General features: G+C 49.0%; 2 protein-coding genes and 1 long non-coding RNA gene across 3 annotated transcripts; 1 reads left to right on the top strand and 2 right to left on the bottom strand.

Moving 5' to 3' along the window:
- Positions 1 to 1,613: 1,613 nt before the first annotated feature.
- Positions 1,614 to 7,632, bottom strand: LOC140682021 (uncharacterized). Its single transcript, XM_072922866.1, has 7 exons — positions 7,611 to 7,632; positions 6,726 to 6,838; positions 5,941 to 6,058; positions 5,165 to 5,264; positions 4,489 to 4,740; positions 2,356 to 2,529; positions 1,614 to 1,861 (listed from the first exon to the last, which is right to left on the bottom strand). The coding sequence occupies exons 2-7, from the start codon at positions 6,767 to 6,769 to the stop codon at positions 1,614 to 1,616; spliced, it is 936 nt and encodes a 311-aa protein (XP_072778967.1). The 5' UTR covers positions 6,770 to 6,838; positions 7,611 to 7,632.
- A 1,690-nt stretch (positions 7,633 to 9,322) lies between these two features.
- On the top strand, positions 9,323 to 11,384 carry LOC140682035 (uncharacterized). The gene is made up of 3 exons (XR_012053271.1): positions 9,323 to 9,447; positions 10,174 to 10,264; positions 10,810 to 11,384. It is a non-coding gene; the product is annotated as an uncharacterized lncRNA (long non-coding RNA).
- A 215-nt stretch (positions 11,385 to 11,599) lies between these two features.
- Positions 11,600 to 15,288, bottom strand: LOC116807250 (non-selective voltage-gated ion channel VDAC3-like). The gene is made up of 4 exons (XM_072922904.1): positions 14,786 to 15,288; positions 13,255 to 13,405; positions 12,343 to 12,400; positions 11,600 to 12,092 (listed from the first exon to the last, which is right to left on the bottom strand). The coding sequence occupies exons 1-4, from the start codon at positions 14,872 to 14,874 to the stop codon at positions 12,001 to 12,003; spliced, it is 390 nt and encodes a 129-aa protein (XP_072779005.1). The 5' UTR covers positions 14,875 to 15,288; the 3' UTR covers positions 11,600 to 12,000.
- Positions 15,289 to 20,905: the final 5,617 nt, after the last annotated feature.

The raw sequence follows: 20,905 nt of genomic DNA, 5'->3' as shown, positions 1-20,905 counted from the left end.
GAGCCCAGGACCTCTGGGAGGAGCTGGAGAGGGCAGTGTTGGCACTGGCAGGGCCAGTGCTGTCACAGCACTGGAGCCTGGAGGCCTTGGCTTCGAACAGCGACTGGTCATCCGACAGTGACAAAGAGGAAGAAGAAGTAGAGCCAGAGCTGTCCCAGGGGACAGTCTCGCTCATCCAAGAGCTGTCCCAGGAGGAGGACGATGTGAGCTCCAGCTCTGGGGAGAAGCCTGTGGGCCCAGTGAAGGAGGGGGACACCCAGCCTTCTCCCCCAGAGGGGCCCAGCTCTGCCAGCCCCGTGGGCACAGAGGTGGCAGCAGAGGCAGCCCCTGCCCTGCCCAGCGCCTCTCCTCTCCCCGGCAGTCCCACGGAGGCCGAGCCGGCAGCTGCTGCCCCGTCCGGAGCTGCTGAGGAGGCAGCAGCAGGGTCAGGACTGGCAGTGCAGGAGAAGACGGACGACTCCAATGAGGAAATGAAATTCTGGCAATTCTTGTATGACCTGGAGCCTTTCCTGGTTGGAGACCCAGAACTGTCCCAGGAAGTGTCCTACTATGAACAATACACAGAGGAAGATCTGCCCCACGGTGTAGTCAGCAGCTCCCAAGGCCCCTCCGACTGGGAAGAATACCCTGAGCAAGTGCTGTGCGGAGGAGATGTCGTCAGCTGCGCAGAACTTTCGGACTGGGAAGAATACCTTGGCCAGAAGGTGTCCAGAGGGAATGGCAGCAGACCCTCAGGACTCTCCAGCTGGGGCGACGACAGCGACACGGGGCTCGTGCAGGAGAACTGGCCCCAGCACGTCATCTTGGCCAAGCCCTTGTGCCCCGAGGACGATGAGTGGGACGATGTGAGCCTCCTGGAGCTGCCCCCAGAAGACGGCAAACACCAGAAATGGAAAGTTTTTGTGGCAGAGGGGCTCCCAGTGCCCGTCCCTCGGGAGGCCTGGGCTGAGTGCCCGGCACAGGAGCCGTGCAGCCAAGGGCCGGCGCCTGCCCCGCACAGCCCCCCCAGCCCCTGGCCTGCCCGGCTGAGAGCCCAGGCCCTCCGCGGGCAGCCGGCTGCCCCCAGGAAACGTCCCTCCCGCTTCAGGCGGGCGCTGCGGGCGCTGCGGGGGCTGTTCCGCTGTCCCTGCCTCAGGCCACGGACGGAGGAGTAAAACAGTCACGGAAAAGGGTGAAGAGGAGGAAGAGAAGGAAGGTTAAGAACAGGAAGAACATGAAGATGACCGCTCCTGCCAGTCCCGCTCCTCTGTGTCGGAGCAGCAGCTCTTCGGCTCGGCTCGAGGGGCTCAGAGATTGCTGCTGCAGCTCCTCCAAATCTGGGAAGAGAAAAGCCTTTGGATGGGCCAGACAAGCCAAGCAAAACCCAAGCAGGCAGAGCCACGAAGGCCTGGGCAGTGAGGCTTGGAAAATGCCCACCCAAAGAGCCCAAAGCTCCCCCATCCCTGCCCCGCACACACCCGGCCCCGGGCTGGAAGGTGCAATAACCATTTCTTGGGCACAAAGCAGAGGCTCCTGGAACAGACTCTCAGCACAAACCCCTCCGGGACAACGGCAAAGAAGACCAAGACAAAGAAGATGAAGACAAAGACACAGAAAAAGAGGACACCGACGACTCAGCAGATGAAGATGATGAAGACAGTGAAGAAGATGACGACAAATAGGATGAAGAAGATGAAGAAGACAACAAAGAGGAAGAAGACAAAGATGAAGACAGTGAAGAAGATGACGACAAATAGGATGAAGAAGATGAAGAAGACAACAAAGAGGAAGAAGACAAAGATGAAGACAGTGAAGAAGATGACGACAAATAGGATGAAGAAGATGAAGAAGACAACAAAGAGGAAGAAGACAAAGATGAAGACTAAAAAGACAAGACATAGAATGTTGATTTAAGAATAGATAGAAGAAGTATAGTAATAAGAATTTAGAAATACTTAGAAGAAGAAGAGTACTAGGAATAGGAGTAAGAATTTCAAAATATGTAGAAGAAGAATAATAGGAATAAGAATTTTTACATATGTAGAAGAAGAAGAATAGGAATAGGAATAAGAGTTTTAAAATATGTAGAAGAAGAATAGGAATAGGAATAAGAATATAAAAATACATAGAAGTAGCAAACAAGAAGAATAGTAAAGTGTTGGAAGAAGATAAACCATAAGAAGAATAAGAATAGGAAAGTGAAGAGAAAATTGAAGAAATAAATAAAACTTAGAAATAATTTATTGTTATTAGATATTGTATATTTATATTACAGTCTATGCAATAAAAACAATAATGTACCATATGCTGTAATCACAATGCATCATAACGCCCCCACGCAGTTCCCGTTAGTGAAGAATCTGTGTGTTTGCTAACAACGTCGGTAAGGCCCCAGAGCAGAGTGCCCAGATTCCGTGTCCTGTCTCTCCGAGGTGCCGATGCACTGTCCCAGCCCGAGCCACGGAGCGCCCCGCGGGCAGCGCGGGCTCAGCCCCAGCGGCAGCGGGAGAGTTTCCGGCCGGGCCGGCGGGGCAGGGCTGTCGCTGCTCTCTGCGGGCAAACGGGAGGAGCAGGCTGAGCCCGGCTGGCAGAGAGCTGTGCCGGGCAGCCCTTTGCAGCAGGGCTGTGCAGGCAGCACAGCGAAGGCAGCGGAGCCCCGCTCTGCCGCTGCCCGTGGCCGGGGAGCCGGGCCGGGGCTGTTCCTGCAGCCCTGCCTGCCTCCAGCAGCCCTGGGCCGGGCGGGAGGGGTTCCCCCGCTGCAGCCCCAGCTGAGGCAGCAGCAGCAGCTCTGTGCTGCTCCTGACACATCCCTGCGGCAGCAGCTGCACGGGGCTGTGCAGCCGCAGAGCCCAAAGCAGCGCAGCAGCAGCGCAGCAGCAGCGCAGCTCTGGGGCTCTGCTGCTGCTGCTGCTGCTGCTGGGCAGCCCCACAGGGCTCAGGGCTGAGTAGCCGTGGCTGGAGCCCGCTCCTGGCTCCTCCAGCCTCGGGGCTGCTCCTCTGCTGCTCCAGGACAGGGCCTTTCTCCGGTGTTGGCTTTTCTTTCTGCTGGGAGAGCTCTCACAGAACCCCAGAATCCCTGGGGCTGGAAAGGCCCTCCCAGCCCAGGGAGTCCCAGCTGGGCCCATGCCCACCTTGTCCCCAGCCCAGAGCACTCCGTGCCACCTCCAGGGGACACCTGCAGGGATGGGCACTCCAAAGCTCCCTGGGCAGCCCCTGCCAGGGCCTGAGCTCCCTTTCCATGGGGAAATTGCTGCTGCTGTCCCAGCTGAGCCTGCCCTGGCCCAGCCTGAGGCCATTTCCCCTTGTCCTGTCCCTGTTCCCTGGGAGCAGAGCCCGACCCCCCGGCTGTCCCCTCCTGGCAGGGGCTACAGAAGGATTGTTCCTTTCCTGGGCCCTCTCCTCCTATTCTCTGCTTTCCAAAACTAAACTGGAATCACTGAAGGATGACAAATGCCACACGAATATTTGGGACTGGATGTTGGACCATTTCTTGTGTCCACAGGGACAACCAAGTGTCTCCCTCCTCCCATGCCCAAAATCCAACAGCAGAGAGTCCCTAGGCCAGCATTCTCTCTGTGGGAGCAGCAGGAGGGAAGTTTGAGGACTTCTGCAGCCCTGAGAGAGGGGAAGGCAGGAAATCTCCTTTCTTTCTGTCTTTTCCACACCAAAGGAGACTCCTGCAATGGGAAAAGGAATTGTTCATGGTGGAGCTGCCCCCTGGGGCTCCAGCCCACAGGAGAGGCCTGGGGCAAAGCCAGGCTCCTCATAAAACAGGAAAGCTGGACAGGACAAACACACGTCAAACCAATATGGTTAATTAAACATTCTCCGTTTATTAGTGAGAAGATGGCACTTTACACACACTTCTATATAGTTTACAGTTTACAAAGGCACTCTCATTGGCAAGCTAACATTGTTTGTCTTTGTCTTAAGGTGGACTAAACTTCTCATTATAAACCTATACTACTTCACACCCAGACAGCCCAGCTCTTCACATCACACCTTAATAGAATTTCTAACTGTGCCACAAACTCTTAATTTCTAACTGTGCCACAAACTCTTAATTTCTAACTGTGTCACAGGCTGGAAGGCCTCACAAGGCCCGATCTGAGGCCTAGACTGGAGTAGCTCAAATCTCATTCCAGACATAAATCATGGCCTCTCTCTCTCAGAAATGCTGCAACACTGGGGGACATCAGGTGTGCTCCCACCTGCAGCTCGGCACTTCATAGCTGAAAGGGGTTTTGCTCAGATCCAAGTCAGGCAATGGGTACAAACAGAGAAGCAACAGGGAATCCTCAGGGCAGGAGTCCATCTACACAGACCTTATAACCTAAAGGAAAGTATTGCCTGAGCATGGGGTTTGTTTGTATGTGGAAAGGCTTGAGTTCCACACTGATGCAACCAAAACTACAGCAGATGCTGATGTGTTGCAGGGACATTTTAAGCAGGGGACCTTGGTGGAAGTAGTTCCAGCAGATGGCAATGGGATCTTGTCCAATGGCACGCTGAACACGGGGCAGGTGAGAAAGACAAGCAGGATGAGTTTGTATTTGTTCTTTACCGTGGCAGGACTTCGACTCCTGTAAGGAACTTCCCGTTCTACCATTTCAATTCCAACAATTCCAAAAGACCATATGTCCACTTTGGGGCCATATGGTTGACGCGTCACCACTTCAGGCGCCATCCACCAAGGAGTCCCGGCTACAGAGGACGGTCTCTTCTTCTCGGGGCTGAGCTCAACAGAGATGCCAAAATCAGCTGAGGGGAAAGCAAAATACTGGTTTTATTTGAATTCTGTGCAATTAGGAAACCAAGCAAAAGAATTCCCCAGTAGAAGTTTGAGAATGTGCTGTTGAATCTCCTGGACAGCTGTCCCTGCTCTGTTTCCTCAGGATGTTAGCCAAATCCCCTCATTTTGTATACTGCCTTCAGCAGTGGCTTTTGTTCTTTGGAAGCTTTAGACTTGTAGCTCCCTCCCTCTGGAAGGGACACACACAGAGCAACACCACTCTTGACTGCTTGTTCCTTGTCATACCTCTGTGCACCGTGCAACCGTGTCATCAGCTCAGAGCGGGGGGTCCCTGCACTGCCACCAGCACCATTTCTGAGGAGCTGGCAGCCACTCAAAGCAGCCCCTCACCCCACATCCCTGAACCCTGCACCTGACCAGGAATATACTGACCCAGCTTGACAGAGCCGCCGGTTCTGAGAAGGATGTTGTCGCTCTTCACATCTCGGTGGATCACATGGTTTGAGTGAAGAAAATCCAATCCTTGCAGGCACTGAGAGAGAAAACAGAAACAGGAGGGCAAAAACTAGTGATTTCATCACACCAGACAGGAAACAGAGACTCTAAAAGATTCCCATTCCCCAGGGGACTGGGGAGTAATGGCACAACACAGTGCCATTGAGAGGAAGAGTTGCTGCTCCAACACTTGCAGAGCAGGACCTTTCTAAGGAAAGGCATGTCACCTTTTGAAAGTGCAAGAGCACCTGCTGTTGTAGACTGTCCCTGCAAACCAGCCAGGATGACTGCTGCTGCAGTGGTGTGCTCAGAAGCAAAGAGCATTTTGGCTGCACTACTATGGTTTTGAGCTGAGGACTGAGAGAAAGGAGTCTCTCTTTTTTTCTTAGCTGTGCATTTCAAATCCTGCTACCAGCACCTTGCTTCTACAAGCAAGGAATGCAGTGAAGACAGGCAAAAGTTTAGGGAGGAAACATGGAGAACAGCAGACACAAGAGGCAGAGTGAGAATAGAGCAGCAGGAGATAAGAGTACAAGAACTGAGTACAGTGAGTGCAGGGCACTCCAGGCATTTCACTGGAGATGCTTTTACCTGCCCATAGCGTACCAGCAACACAGAAGCAAAGCCTGGCACATGAAACCTCTCCTGTTCTGAGCCCCTGTTTCCCAGACAATCCTGCCCAAACCCTTGGAAGCACAGGTGGGCTTGCTGACCTCCCGACTGATGACTGCTATCTCGGTTTCAGTCAGGAAGATCTTGCTGATGACATCCCACAGAGTGCCTCCGTCCATGTACTCCATGACCAGCCAGAGTTCCTCACCCAGAAGGTAGCTGAAGGAAAGAAACAAGGACGTGAAGATAAACATGTATGGTAAGGTTGATTTTTTGCTTCCGGGCCTCTTGTTTCCAAGGCCCTTTGTGACAAGGACAGAATAAAAGGAATAGACATTCCCTCTCGGCTGTGCTTTGTTTGCAATCTGTGCAGCCTCAGGGAGAAAGGCACAGCTGTGAAAAAGGAGATGTCTTAGATGGCCAGCAAGTGAAAAGTGAAGTTTAGTAAGAGCCCAGATAAAATCCTGTCACAAATGCTGTTTCTGGAAATAAGCACCTAGTCTTCCTGGCATGCATAGCAATGGAAAAGAGGGGCAACAATCCAAGGGAAATCCACTTTAGGATGGTTCATCATTCAGCATTGAAGAAACTTTAAAAAATCAATCCCAATGAATGTGGAGGCAGTGAATTTAGAAGGTATTAACTTTGTAAGATACAGCTGATCCAGGTTTTGAATAATTTTGGAATAATTTTCAAACTACATGTTCCAGGGAATACTCATGCAGGCAAGATGCACTCTCTTCTCATCCATTGGAGATGAGCAGAGAAATATTAATACATAATAATTAACAGCTCTACTTTCTAGAAGTGACCAAAGTGGATTTTTAACCTCTCATGTGTGTGGTATGTACGTGCATATTCATGGGATAAGACCATGGCTACTCACCTATCTAAGTAATTCACAACACTGGGACTCCTATGCTTCTTCATGATTTCGATTTCATTAACAGCTAGTTGCTTTCTCTGCCATCCGTTAAGTCTTATTTTCTTTATGGCCACCTAAAATGACACTGAAAATCAGTAACTTGAGAAGTTGGTGGCACGAGATCACAAGGCACATGGAGCGAGTGATTTTGCAATGACACAGCCAAGGTGTGCAAAAATACCTTGTGATTAGGCATTGCAGTAATTAGGAACTGACATTGCAACAGCCCATTTCTCTGCTCCCTTGGGGGCCAGTTACAGGACACGTGGCCACTGAGGTTTTGCCGTGTCCACTTGGTAACAGTGGTATCTCAACTATCACCCACAAACCTCTGAGCCCACTCCCTGCTGCTTTGTATGGGATTCAGAAGAAGTAATCCATGCCTTAATACTCTGTGGCTAATCCAGGGCTATGGGCAGGGCTTAGGGCTTCTAGGGACGCCTTGCAGATCTCTCCCTATGTGCAGTTCCCAAGTGCAGCACTGCAGGTGTCTGAGGAGCTACCGGTAACTCTCAGATGCATTTGCTGGCAACCAGAAGTGAGAATTCAGGACTCTGAAGCTGTCGCCCCAAAGAGCAGTGAGATGCTCTAAGGCACCACCTTTGCTTTAGCAATTGAGAGCGAGTGAGCACATCCTTCTCTGAAATGAACTGCTGCCCTGCGTGCCTTCCTTCTGGCAGCTGAGAAGGACAAAGACTGTCCCCAATGTATTTTGCAGGCTGGTACCAGTCTGTGTTTCTTTTGCCTCTTCAGCACAGCTCTACCCAAAGCTCTGGCCACAGCTGCTCACACCAGATGGGAAAGCCTTTGAGTGCAGCAAAGTCTGCAGGGGATGTTGGCATTTACCTCTCCTCCCGTGGCTTTGTTGAGTGCTTTAACCACATGTCCAAAAGTCCTAGAAACAAAACAGAAGCAGAGAAGGGAGAAGCTGTTTATTTCTTAAGAGTGAAAGCTGCCCAACACAGGAGATCTCTGCTGTAAATGACTAAAACCTGCAGGATGCAGGGGGACTCTGCCAGAAGGCAGATGATGTATTTTCCTCTCAAGTGCATGGGCAGTGCCTGGGCCGGTTGCAGAAGCGTTGGGATTTACTGCCTCAGCTCCTAAAGGAATTGATTCTTTCATCTTGGGTTTCAGTTTCTAAACTCTGTGGTTCCTATCCTGACCATGGAGTATTTCCTTCCACAAATCATGGGAAAGAAATGTTTCTGGGAACTGTTATCTCATAGCTTTGATAGGGGCTAGGTTGTCCTTTCAGGCAAGCAAGATTCTTCTTTGTTCATTGGTGTGTCAGTGTGATTTTGAGACATACAAAAATACTGAAGAAATTAACACAGAGCTTTCCCACACTTGAGAGACAAGGAAATTTTCCAGGTCCTGTTCCTTGATGTAGGCAAGACCTCAGCAGCATGGAGATGTCTCTGACAATGCCTTCTGAGCACACTCACAAGTTCTGAGCAGCACTGAAGAGATGGGACAATCGATCTCCAGTGTCTGAACATGTTTGCAGCTGACCTGACTTCACATTGGATAGATATTCCAGTGGAACACGTGATATACCAGTGATATACCAGAAAAACACCTGGCCCGTGGTTGTGTAGATGCACGTGTGGCTGAACTCACCCCTTGCCAATATATTCCATTTCAGTGTATTTCATCTTGGGATCTTCCGTGTTCACCATTTTCCCTGAGGGAAACAAAATGCAAGATGCTCACTTCAAAGCAGAGATCCCAGCTTCCAGGAGATACAAAAGGCAGCCCCAGTGTCTGGGGACGGTCAGCTGGTTAGCAACAACAGCAACAACAACAGCAACAAGACAGGCAGCCCTGCAGTGCAGATGGCTGGCACAGAGACTGATTTTGTAGAGTCCATGGAAGAGTTCTCTTGACAGGAAACAAAGCACAGGGAGATGCATTCCCAGGAGTGGAGCACAACTTCTCCAGCTTTCAGCCAAAAGATTGCCAAAACAATGCCTTTCCAATTGTAAACCAGAGCAGCTCATGCTATAACCAACCCCGATGGGGCTTTCAGCATCGGGACCCTCACCCTTTATGAGCAGGCTGAGCTCACAGACACCCCTCTCGGGGCTAAGGAAGGCTCCAGCCTCTGCAGTCCCACCAGCCCTCAGGGACAGGGTAGCTACCACAAGAAGGCTGGCAAAGGCCAAGCATGAGCACTGACAAGCAATGGGAAGAAGCCACAGGCAGCCTGAGCCTGTACAAACTGTTGCCCCCATTCAGGACACAACAGGATGGGCTTTGAGATCAGACACACCGAGGTGCAGATCAATGCCCTTTTTGTCCCAACAGGTGATGGTAGACACAGAATCCACTGGGCTCTGCTCTCAGCCCCACCAGGTCTTATCTGAGAGCTCAGCACTGGCAGCTGTTATGGGCAAGAAGCAGATTCATTGGGCTGTGCTGCAGAATCCCAGAGGACTTGTGTTTTCCTAGAGACGGAGCTGAGCAGGGCTCGGGCCAATGGTTAGGATTCTAACAGTCATTGGAAAGAGTCGGGAAGGTATTGCACTCTGAATATTCTGTGTTTTCTTCAGAGTAAAGTACGTGGTCCTGTTACTGGCAGTCCAGAGAGCATGAACACATCACGTCTCGGTAGCTCGGGTCAGCTGCTGCTGCAAGTCCCTTCTGGAACATACAATTTATCAGACTCTGTAAGAAAAAGGTGAGGCAAAGTCTGGAGTTCTTCAGCTGCTAATGCCAGCACTACAAAGCTGGGCTTCCTGCTTTATGAAATAATGGCACACAGGGTTTCTCATATTTTTACACTTCATGTTCAGCGTGCATTGTCAGCAGTTTTGGTTTATTTAGTAGTTAAGACTTCCTGGGGCTTGCAAATCTTCCTTACAAAAAACGGGGAATCATGTATAGCTCCACTTCCCCCTGCCTCAGTAATAGCAGGTTTTTTGTTTTCTTCCTTTAATCTGAGATGGTTGGGCTCACTTGGAAGTACACTGCCAGCAAGAACTATTGCAGCATTGTCATGTAACGTCATAGTAGCTGAGCTGTGTCACTGAGGAGACTGCTGTAACCAAGCATGTGTAGTTCTGGCTTGCTTAAATGAACTGGGTCACCACTTGGAATGAGAGACCTTGGTTTGTTTATTTGCATGTTGCTCCATCCTTAAGTTTATAGGCTTCTCAGCTTTTTCCCTAGCAACAGTGGTTCCACATAATGAGAAGCCAATCCCATCCTGGAATACATTTCCTTTCTCCTGTGTAGTAACTCGGAGGCTGCTACCCTTTTCAAGTTGCAGTATGAATTACAGGCCTGTGACCTGACTGACTTCAGTGTTCTGCAGCATATCTGCCAGAAATATTTCTTGATGATAGAGGCAACATATCTTTAAACTGTCCATAGAAATTAATAGTGTAATAATTGCCCTTTTCAGTGAGGATCTACTGATGGAATCTCGGAAACTTTGTAGCCAACTAGAAAATGTGATGCATGACACAATGAAGGATCAAGAACAGAGTTTCTTGGTAATGTATTCATTTCTATAAATGGACTGGGGAAGTACATGTCTTCAAAGTTCTGCTTCTCCAACTTTGCTACCACTAATATAGCTAATTGAAATCTTTTATTTACTGTTGGACAAGAGGCAAGTAGGAGTTGCAGAGATAGGAAACACCTGTTCCCTCATAATCTGTTGACTGACATATTCTGCTTGCCTACACTGGGAGCCACGTGCTGGGAACTTGTGCTGAACAGTAAAGGATGGGGAAAGCACTTAGCCATTGTATGAAAATACTGCAAAACTGCACACAAATTTAAGATAATTGGGTGGCAGTACAGTGGTGGGCAGGGATGCTTAATTTAATAATGCAGAATATTAAAAAGATTGTAAAATACTAGAGTGCAAGTAAAGTAGGTTAAGTGTTTCCTTGATGGCAGTCATGTGGCTTATCATGAAATTATATTGACCAACTTGTTCACAGTGAATTTTTTTAGACTCATTAAAATGCTTTACTTTTATCCTAGAGAAAGCTTGACTGTAAGCTAGCGTTGAACTTCATTTGTTCTTTAGGCTCTAGACTGGAGCTGGCTGCAGTTTCAGGTAGAAGAAACAAACAGTCCAGGACAAACCGAGATGTAAAATCACTTTGGTTGCCTCTGAAGCCATGCTACTTTGGGAAGCCAACTGTGAAAAGCTGCTGCCTCTGAGAAGGGAGTATCAACTGCCTTCTTCTACTGTCACCAACTGCTTATGTGATACATACAGCCTAGTTTTTAGTATCCACTTGTCAGACACTTTTTCACAAAGATACAGTAGGGAATGCCTGCTCTTAACTGCTTGGAAAATGTTCTTAATTGTGCCTTAAGACAGCAGATACTCTGTCCTGATCAATCACCTGTGGCTGTTTTGCTGCATTTTAGGCTTTCTAATGAACAATGGACATACACCCAGTCACTGGTAGATTTCACCTTCCTAATGAACTGTGAACTTAATTTCTTAACTTTGCTGATTTGCACTTTTTTTCTTTACGTGTAATGGTTGTACTTACCTAATACTTGTTTCCTGTATGGGAACGAAATTATCTAAAACATGTAAACTTTTGGTTTGCTCTTTTTGATGCGCTCAATAACACTGTAATGGAAAAAGCTGCTTTCACTGTGCAGGTCTCTAAAACGTGAGAGGTGTAAAAATGTTATCCTAGAAACCACAGGAGAAGGAAATCTTCAGTGTACAGGTATATTGTAACAAAGCATTTGCAGATTATCTATTAACTGTACTTACAGTTGCATGCAAAGAAAAAAAAAAAAGACCAAAAAGCCCAGCTGGATGGAAACCTGGTAAGAGTCAACACACGCCAACCTTGTGTTCTGACCGTGACCAATTTATTTCATTCTGATGTAACCCCAAATTTCCACTACAGCACAGAGACTCCTTTTACAAAAGGCCGTGAAGTATAGGACATGCAAAATGCAATACAATAGTGGGGAGAGGTTGGATTTTCTTCTGTTTTTTTTCAAACAGATTTAAAATACAGGAAACTGAAATGTGGCACAAACATCACAACTTCTATGCATGCCTTCATGTGTCTTCCTTTGTTGTGCTGGCACACTCTGGACTTCAGCATTGGGTTAAAGTCATTCTTGGGAAGAGTAGAAAGTTCACACTTCTTCAAATTTCAGAGTAATATTAAGGCTGAAATGCATGGGGTACACTTTTCCTTCATCTTCCAGAGCACCACCAGTTCTTTTACTTAAAGCTCTGCTAAACTTCCAGCTCAAATCCCAGCCCGAGTTTGTGACCTCCAGCACTGAAATTCTTGGCGTCAACCAAGCCTGAGAGTGTCAGCTTTACACCTACAAAAGCAAGTAAAGAGAACCATCATACACTGAGGTCCCTGTACAGTGCTCTCTGCCTCAGCTACTTGACCTCACTAACGTGGCTTAGTTGCCACAGGAACTTGTGTACATAGACATCCTTTACTTCTGAGTCTGTGTAAAGACTTCTAGCTCCTTTGTTCATCTATTCTGTTCTTAAGATGACAGAGAATTAAACCATAGTGTAGTACTTAATGCTGTTTGCCCATTTGCAGTGAGAATTACGTACCAGGTCGGAGGACATGAGTGTAACCAATTCCAATAAGGCTGGCATTGTTCACTTTAGCCTACAAGAAAAAAAAAAATCATGGTATTTATAAACTGAATACTTAAGTATTCTCACAGAAGTGTCCCAGTGCCCTGACAAGGGGACTTAGGCATTAACGCTCTTCAGCTGCTTGTAGATGAACCTCTATTAGAAGCATGTACCAATCTTTTCCTTTTCTCAGAATTCCTACACCAATTCTGCCTACACAGAATGCCATGCTGTTCTTCACTACCTCCTCTATTATGTCTTTATATCCTTTAAAGAGCTACTTACTACAGTCCCTCAGAGCCTTTTCACATCACTCAGGAGTGATTTTCTTTTTTCTTCTAATGAGCAGGAAATACATGAATATGCAATCCCCTTTCTGAATTACTACATTTCTCATCTTTAATTTTGGTTCAATGGTCCTGGAACTAATTGTTGCTTTGAAACATAAATGCTTGTTACTTCAGTTTTTAGTATTACAACACTCATATGTCAGCTGACTTTCAAGGGTTAACTTACTGTTCGGAGAGAGCTATAAGCTCAGCTGAACTTCCACCATTGTAACCTTAATAGGGTTTTACATTATGGATTTCAGAATTAAAAGGACACTGCGTCCTTTCACTACCTTTTAAAATACATTTTGCAGCACACTAGCACACTATTCCAAGCACAATAGTCAGACTATTTCACTATGGACAAAGTTATATTTAGGACTTCTTTTCCCCCCATAATTTCACAAGTGTGATGTGTGAGGTCCCAATTTAAATTTGAACCACAACAGAAGCCAGTTTGCAATCTACCATACTTGCTCAGTAACTAGTTAAAGCAACTGCTTTGTAACATGAATTTTCAGTATTTAGGGGAGCATTTTTGTAACAAAATTCTTACCACAACAGAAGACTTGTCATCCATTTGGTACTTTCCAGCAATACCAAAACGTGTGTTGTTACTGCCAGCCGTCCATGCGAGATTGACTGATGTCTCAACATTATTAGTAACCTTCTGATAAATAGACCCACCAAACTCAGTGCCATCATTCCTGTTTGTAACAGATGCAAGTGTGTCAAGCCTTGCCTTGTTTAGTAACTCTTTAGATTAACCTTTTCCACAGTCATTTGATCATTATCTCCTAAACTGAACCAAGAGATCCAATACTTCCCTGAGCCCAGACTCACTACTTCCTAGCTGGAGCTGGCAGACTGGTGCTCATATTTTACACAAAACATGTTTTGCTTTGCAGAATGGAACAGGACTTTGCAACGGCCAGAGACGTAGTTTGAGGTTCTGACCAAAAAAACCAACCCACCCAGATAAGTGGCAGTGGTTACTGCCACTGTGGAGTAACACATAAAGGAGTTACGGGAATGAGAAGACTGAAAACCATGTTGTTGCATTACAATTGTTTAAATACACCATCTTCAAAGCATCTCAGGCCATCTGAATGCCAAGACTAGAGCTATGCAGGGATGACAGCTGGAAACAAACAATGCTACAGCTGCCTTTCTCCTTCATCTTGGCCATTTCTGAGGGAGAAACTTTCTGTCTGATGGAGAGGGTGGGAAGGTACAATAGTTTATCTGAAGGCTTTTTTTGTCTCATGCCATTACAGAAATTAAAGCTCTCAGTTTTTAATTATGAATTACCATAAAGGACTAAAGCGTGGCCCGGTAACTCCGACTGAGTCGGGGACTTCGGGCACGCTTTGGTGGTAATAAAGAGAGTCTTCCACCAGGCGGGAGTCTCTCAGGCGGCTTTATTCTGAGAGCTTAGGTGAGGGAAGGCGAGGGAGGGTGAAGGGACGCAGCCACTCAGAGGGCGAGCCAGCTCTGAGAGCCCCGAACCAGGGGCGGAGCAGGGTATATAACAGTAACAGGGAAGGAGGGTCCGGGTACAGAGCATCCAACCGGGTGAGGGTATGAGGGTGGAGTCAACGGAGAGTGACATGGCAACGGCCAACTGGGATGGAGGGAAGGAGTGGTTTCGGGGGAGGAACCAATGGGGGTACAAAGAACTTAGAACTTTCCAGAACAAAGGGAAGGAGTACAAAATGATTGACATAAACTGGGGGAAGGGAGAACAGATAACAGACAACTTGGGAGGCGGGAAAACTACACATCTGTGGCCTCCCATGGCAATGCAGGGAGGTCACCAGCCACACCCCCTCCCACAAAGGACCCTTAAATTACCATTTTAGATATACAAACCCCAAAATTACTCTGAAACAAGGTGTCAAGACAGCCAAGAGATGGGAAGTTGCCCCTGTTTTAGTTGTACTGGAAATGAAAACACTGAACATAAATTAACTGGAAACAAATCAGTATCCCCTTCCCTTCACCCACCTTTGACCTAAAGCCTTTACTGCTAACTATTCCTATAGTGTGGCTCCTCTGCTGTTTTTCTAGGCTCAAGTAATACTTACACACTAGTGTGCAGCTGAAAGTCTCCTGCCTTATATCCCAAGGCAAAGTTACTTTGTGAAAGCTTATACTTAGTTGTATCATAAGCCATCTGGTAGCCAGCAAGCCAGCCTTCATAGCCCACCACTGCCCAGCCATAAATGGTTGGTCCAGAGAGATCAATGTCTACGTTGCAGCCTACATGTATATAATCTCTTTTGTAGGTGGTCTTCAACTTTCCACTCTTCTTCCTGCAGAAACATGCAGTTTTATCCACAGTAGTATACAAGTATGTAATATATGTAGTTTTAGTCCAATATGTATGTTCCTTAAGGCCAGTTAATGAAACTACTGTATTCCCTTCTCAAAACTTAACTGCTGCTGAAGAGGGCACAGGATAAGGATAATGGTATCAGGTATATTCACCTGGTGTCGCTTTTCCCCTACCACCTCAAATTCCACACAGTCCTCAAGATGCAAGAAAGACAAAATTGTTTCTCCTTAATGCTTTAAAACCCATGTGATTTCAACATTTTTTTTTCTCTGTGAGTGTAATGCATTATATAACAGTAACAGGGAAGGAGGGTCCGGGTACAGAGCATCCAACCGGGTGAGGGTATGAGGGTGGAGTCAACGGAGAGTGACATGGCAACGGCCAACTGGGATGGAGGGAAGGAGTGGTTTCGGGGGAGGAACCAATGGGGGTACAAAGAACTTAGAACTTTCCAGAACAAAGGGAAGGAGTACAAAATGATTGACATAAACTGGGGGAAGGGAGAACAGATAACAGACAACTTGGGAGGCGGGAAAACTACACATCTGTGGCCTCCCATGGCAATGCAGGGAGGTCACCAGCCACACCCCCTCCCACATCTCCCCCGTCTTTATTAACTAAATAAACGGAACCGAAAGTCTTAATTAAATATTGTTTAAAAATGGCTAAAGCAACGAAAATAAGGAAAATAATAACTAAAATCCAAATAAGTCCTTTCACGATGGGGGCTGCCCATCCGGGGATGCCCCACTGCGAGAATGTCTTGTCTACTGGGTCAGCAGCCGATGGGTTCTCAGTCTTTAAATCCTTTACTTGCTCTCTTATCTGTTGGATGTGGGCCTGAATGGATTTGCTTCTCGATGACAGGTTGAAGCAGCACAACCCGTCAAAGTCCTCGCAGCTGTGGCCATGGGCTAAGAGTAAAAAGTCTATAGCAGCCCGATTTTGTAGGGTTGCATGCCTGGTGGTCTGTTCGTCCGCCAAGAGGTCTGAGAGGGCGGCCGACGTAGCGTTGGCATTCTTGTTTACCCAACACTCCAGGTGAGAAAGCTCACCAAGGGCTTTTGCTGCTGCGTACCATGGAAGGAATATGGACGCAGCGATTCTCTTTGTCTTGCCCCAATTATACAACTGCGAATCACAATTTGAATCGAATTGGTTGTACGAACGTTTCTTGCGGGCCAATTGTTTTTCCTTCCTCCATTCTAAAATCTGGGTTTTATTTGGAGTTAGAGTCGCAAGCTTGCCAAGGCTACATGGTCCTCCCTGGAGCCGAGATGGGATGCCTGACCATACTCTGTCCCCACAGATAAGGAACATCCCCTTGGGCAACACCTTAGGACGTGTGGACGAGACCGAAACCACCTGGCTGGTGTAATTGCACCAGGTTTGGCTATTATATTTTTTGCTCAAAGGTGTAACGTCTTTTCTATACGTATTCTTGGCCAAGTCAAGTCCATGCCAATTCTGACTTGGCCTCCTATAATAAAATTTGACGCAGTATTCTGCGTGAGAGGACCCCAGCAAGTCCAATTCTTGGGGTTCCTCTTTACTGTTCGATAGAATTTTGGTCCACTCGTCCCAAGTGTCGACTGGGTTGGGTCTCTTACCCGTGGTTCGGAGTAGGTCGGAGTTGAAAACTGGCCAATCATCGGCAACAAGGGGAACCCCCACCAGGCATGTGGACAAGGGGTTGTCCACACTGCCCATGGCCAAACACAGATTATCCTGCTGCAAGGACTTGGCGAGCGTGACCCACACATTTTCCTTCGGCTGCTGAACGATCCAGCCGTCCACCGCTTGTAGCCACAGAATGATGAAGGCCACGGCGACGGCCAGCTGGGTGCAGTGGGGCGGTTTCTGGTATTTCTCCCGGATCGGTGACATATGGGCAGCCATCCTCATTCTAATAACACAAGAAAAAACGTAAATAACAGAAAAGGTTTGGTTCCCTCCCCTCCCAGCTCCCCCTTTTGGGTTAAAAAGGAAACAATTTAGGGCACAGGGGTATAGGGAAAGCGGGTAAGGTAAGGGGGTAAGGGAAAGGTAACTGGAGGGGATGGGGTATCTTTAGATGTCGAGTCCGGTGAGTGGTACAGTCTGGTGATGAGGACTCGGGACACCAAGTTTGGACGGCTCCCGGTCCTCTTCTTCTTGCGTCTTCTCCACGCGACTGCGTCGTCCGGTGTTGTGGGAGACGCAGCCTGTGGGTCCTGTTGCGATGGTGGTTCTGCAGCTGGGGCATCTTCCAGGAATGGCTTCACATATTTTCCCGGAATCCACTTTGGTCCCTGCCCTGTGGAAACACAGGCATACCCTCTCCCCCAGGTTATTAGGGGAAAAGGCCCTGTGATGGCTCGGGATTCCGGGTCACGGACAAGGACCGGTGGGCGCTCCTTCAAAAGTGCTCGCGTGGTGTTCGTAAAGTGCCTGATGACGGGCGGGTCTGGCTCGCGATCGGTGCAGTTTAAGAAATTCAGCACATAAAGTGCTTTACAAAGGCGCTCGACCGGAGTCATCGCCAACGCCGCGTCATGTTGTTGATCGAGCAATCTTTTGAGTTCTTTGTGGGAGCGCTCCACTATGGCCTGCCCTGTGGGATTATGTGGGATGCCGGTGGTATGTTTGATGCCCCATTGCTGCAAGAACAGTTCAAATTGTTTTGAGGTGAGTCCCGGGCCGTTGTCGGTCTTAATTGCCTTCGGGACTCCGAGTGTCGCGAACGCCATGAATAGATGTTTTTTGGCGTCCTTCGTCTTCTCCCCAGTGTGGAGAGAGGCGAAGATTGCACCTGAAAAAGTATCTATTGACACATGGATGTATTTGAGACGGCCAAAAGCGTTGTAATGTGTCACATCCATCTGCCACAGCTCCAAAGCTCCCAGTCCCCGGGGATTAACCCCTGACGCCACGGGTGGAAGGGCGAGGGACTGACAGCTGGGGCAAGTGGCGAGGATGGCCTTGGCCTGCTCTTTGGAAATTTTGAATTGCCTGGCAAGGGCAGGAGCGTTCTGGTGGAAAAAAGCATGACTGAGCCTTGCCTGTGCAAAAATGTCTGGGATGGTGTTAGTGATTGAATGTACAGAAGAGGTTGTGGCGATAACCGCTGCTAAATGGTCTGCCCTCCGGTTACCCTCAGCGATGGCTCCTGGCAGGTCTGTGTGCGCCCGGACGTGCATTATATGATAGGATTGCTCGCGGTGGGAGATCAACCAAATTAATTCCGTGAGCAACCTAAATAATTTCTTGTTTTGAATTTCTTTGAGCATCGCATGTTCTGCTCGCTCTGCTATCCCGGCTACGTATGCCGAATCAGTGACCAGATTGAAAGGCGGTTGGAATTTTTTGAATGCTCTCACGACCGCAGCAAGTTCTGCGATCTGGGGGGAACCTTCAACGATTTGGATGTCAGACTCCCACTTCTGACTCTCCGGGTCCTTCCAAGTGATCACTGATTTGTGGGATTTTCCCGACCCATCAGTGAACACTGTGAGAGCATCTTTAATTGGTGTTTTGCTTTTGTAGGATTTTGGGGCCAAATAGAAGGTATCCTTAAACAGTTTATGTTTAGGATAATGTATTGAGATCTGGCCAGGGTAGCTGTCTAAGGAAATTTGTAAATTTTCGTTTGTTTGCAGAAGAGACTCCAATTGCTCCAGATTTAAAGGGACATAAATGCACGCCGGATCGCACCCTGCGAGGGTCCGGAGGCGTTGCCTGCCTTTAAATGATGAGTTTGGCCATCAATTCAGCGGGTGTGGAGATGGTCTTTGGGGGCTGGTGCGGAAGGAACAGCCACTCGATGATGAGGAGTGGGTCCTTACGCCCCGCATCCCACTGAAACAGCAACCCATGGAAGTTTGGGCACTTACCCAAGATGGCAAGGGTAATGGGAAGGACCCGGTCCACACGGTGCGCCTGGCGGGATCTGATGGCCTCCGCGACTCTCTCCAGGGCTCCCTTCGCGGCAGGTGTCAGCTCGCGTGGAGAAGCCAGGTCGCCGTCTCCTCGCAGGAGTTCGAAGAGGGGCGCCAGCTCCTCCGTGGTGAGTCCCAGGAGAGGTCGGATCCACGTGATGGTGCCGCAGATCTGCTGCAGATCCCGCAGGGTCCGTGGGTCGTCTTTGATGGTCACAGACTGGGGCGCGACGGTCCTTCTCGTGATGGTGATGCCCAAATACTTCCATGGGGCGGAGAGCTGGATCTTCTCCTCCGCAATCTGGAAACCCGCATCCTTGATGGCTTTTATTGTCTTATTGAGTGCTGCGCGGAGGTAGGTGGTCGTCTCCGCGCAGACAAGGACATCGTCCATGTAGTGCAAGATGATGGCTTCAGGGAAAAGTCGGCGGACTGGCGAAAGAACCTGTGCTACAAAGGTTTGGCAGAGCACTGGAGAATTTTTCATTCCCTGGGGCAAGGTGGTCCATTGATACCTTTTATAAGGTTCCGCCCGATTGATGGATGGTACGGAAAAGGCGAACCTGGGGGCATCTCCAGGATACAAGGGGATGTTAAAAAAGCAGTCCTTCATGTCAATGACTGCGAGCTGCCAATTCCGGGGAAGCATGGAGGGTGAGGGAAGCCCAGGCTGGAGGGGGCCCATGTCTTCAATGACATCATTTACCCTGCGAAGGTCCTGGAGCAGGCGCCACTTGTCTTTGCCTGGTTTTTTAATTACAAAGACAGGGGTGTTCCAAGGGCTGGTGGAGGGTATTAAATGCCCAAGGCGCACCTGCTCCTCTACAAGTTCGTTGAGCGCATTTAATTTCTCCTCCGTGAGGGGCCACTGATCCACCCACACCGGAACATCGGTCTTCCAATTCAACGGCGGGGAGGTGCGCTCCGCAGTGGCCCACACTAAAAATCCCACGCAGGGCTAGGGATGTCAAGGCGGGCACCCCACTGGGACAATACGTCCCGGCCTAATAGCATGATGTTTGAGGAAACCACGAAAGGTCGAATTGTGGCTATTTGTCCCTCTGGACCCTCCACACTTACCAAGCGTCGGCTGCGCATGGAATTGACAGCTCCGCCCACTCCGGAGATTGTGCCACAAGGGGGCACCAACTCCCAGTCGCGGGGCCACTTTGACCTGGGAATGATGGTGACATCCGCCCCAGTGTCTGCCATCAGGTTCATCGCCACCGACTTTCCCTGCAAAGAGAGCACAGTCCGGATTACTGGTCGCTCTTTGGTCACATTCTGAGTAAGAAATACATGAATGTCCTGTTCTGAGTCTCGCCCAGAGAGGTCGTCTGAGTCCAGCAGATAGAGCAAGGCGAAGGGGAGTCCTCTGCCCAAGGTGTAGGGGGGCTCATGGCAGATGACCGAGACCGTTACTTCGGACCCCGGTGGGACACACACCACTTCAGGGATGATGGAGATCCTGTCGGGTGTGTGCCTTGCGTCGCCGACGATGAGGACGGTCGTTTCGCCTTGGCAGTGAGGGGGCTCCAAGAACCCCGCGGGGATTCTCACCAGGTCCTCATCCTGGAAGGTGACAGTCATGGAGCTCTTGAGGACCTGGCGGCGGCCGGGATCTAAGTTGGCCGTTCTTCGGAGGAGGCGAAGTCCGTCGTCGGTGCTCCGCCAATCCTCCGAAACTGTCCCCTGGGCCATTGGTCCTCCCGGATAGTAGGGAGGCTCGGGCGCTGAGAAGGGCCATTTGTTGTCCTCACGCGGCCCCTCCTCGCGCTCCGCGGCCCGTTTCCCGCCGGCTGGTATGGCGGGAAAGAGTTCCTGGGTGGGGGTCTTGGGGAAGGCATATACGGGTGGTAAAACTGCTCCGGGGGCCAGTGTGGACAGTTCGCTTGTATGTGGCCCATCTGGCCACACCCGAAGCAGCGCACAGTGTTCAAGTTCAACATTGC

This window comes from Taeniopygia guttata, chromosome Z (genome assembly GCF_048771995.1).
Source record: "Taeniopygia guttata chromosome Z, bTaeGut7.mat, whole genome shotgun sequence".
Lineage (NCBI taxonomy): Eukaryota > Metazoa > Chordata > Aves > Passeriformes > Estrildidae > Taeniopygia > Taeniopygia guttata.
Note: the sequence above shows the minus strand (reverse complement) of the source record. Positions and strands in the feature narration are given on the sequence as shown.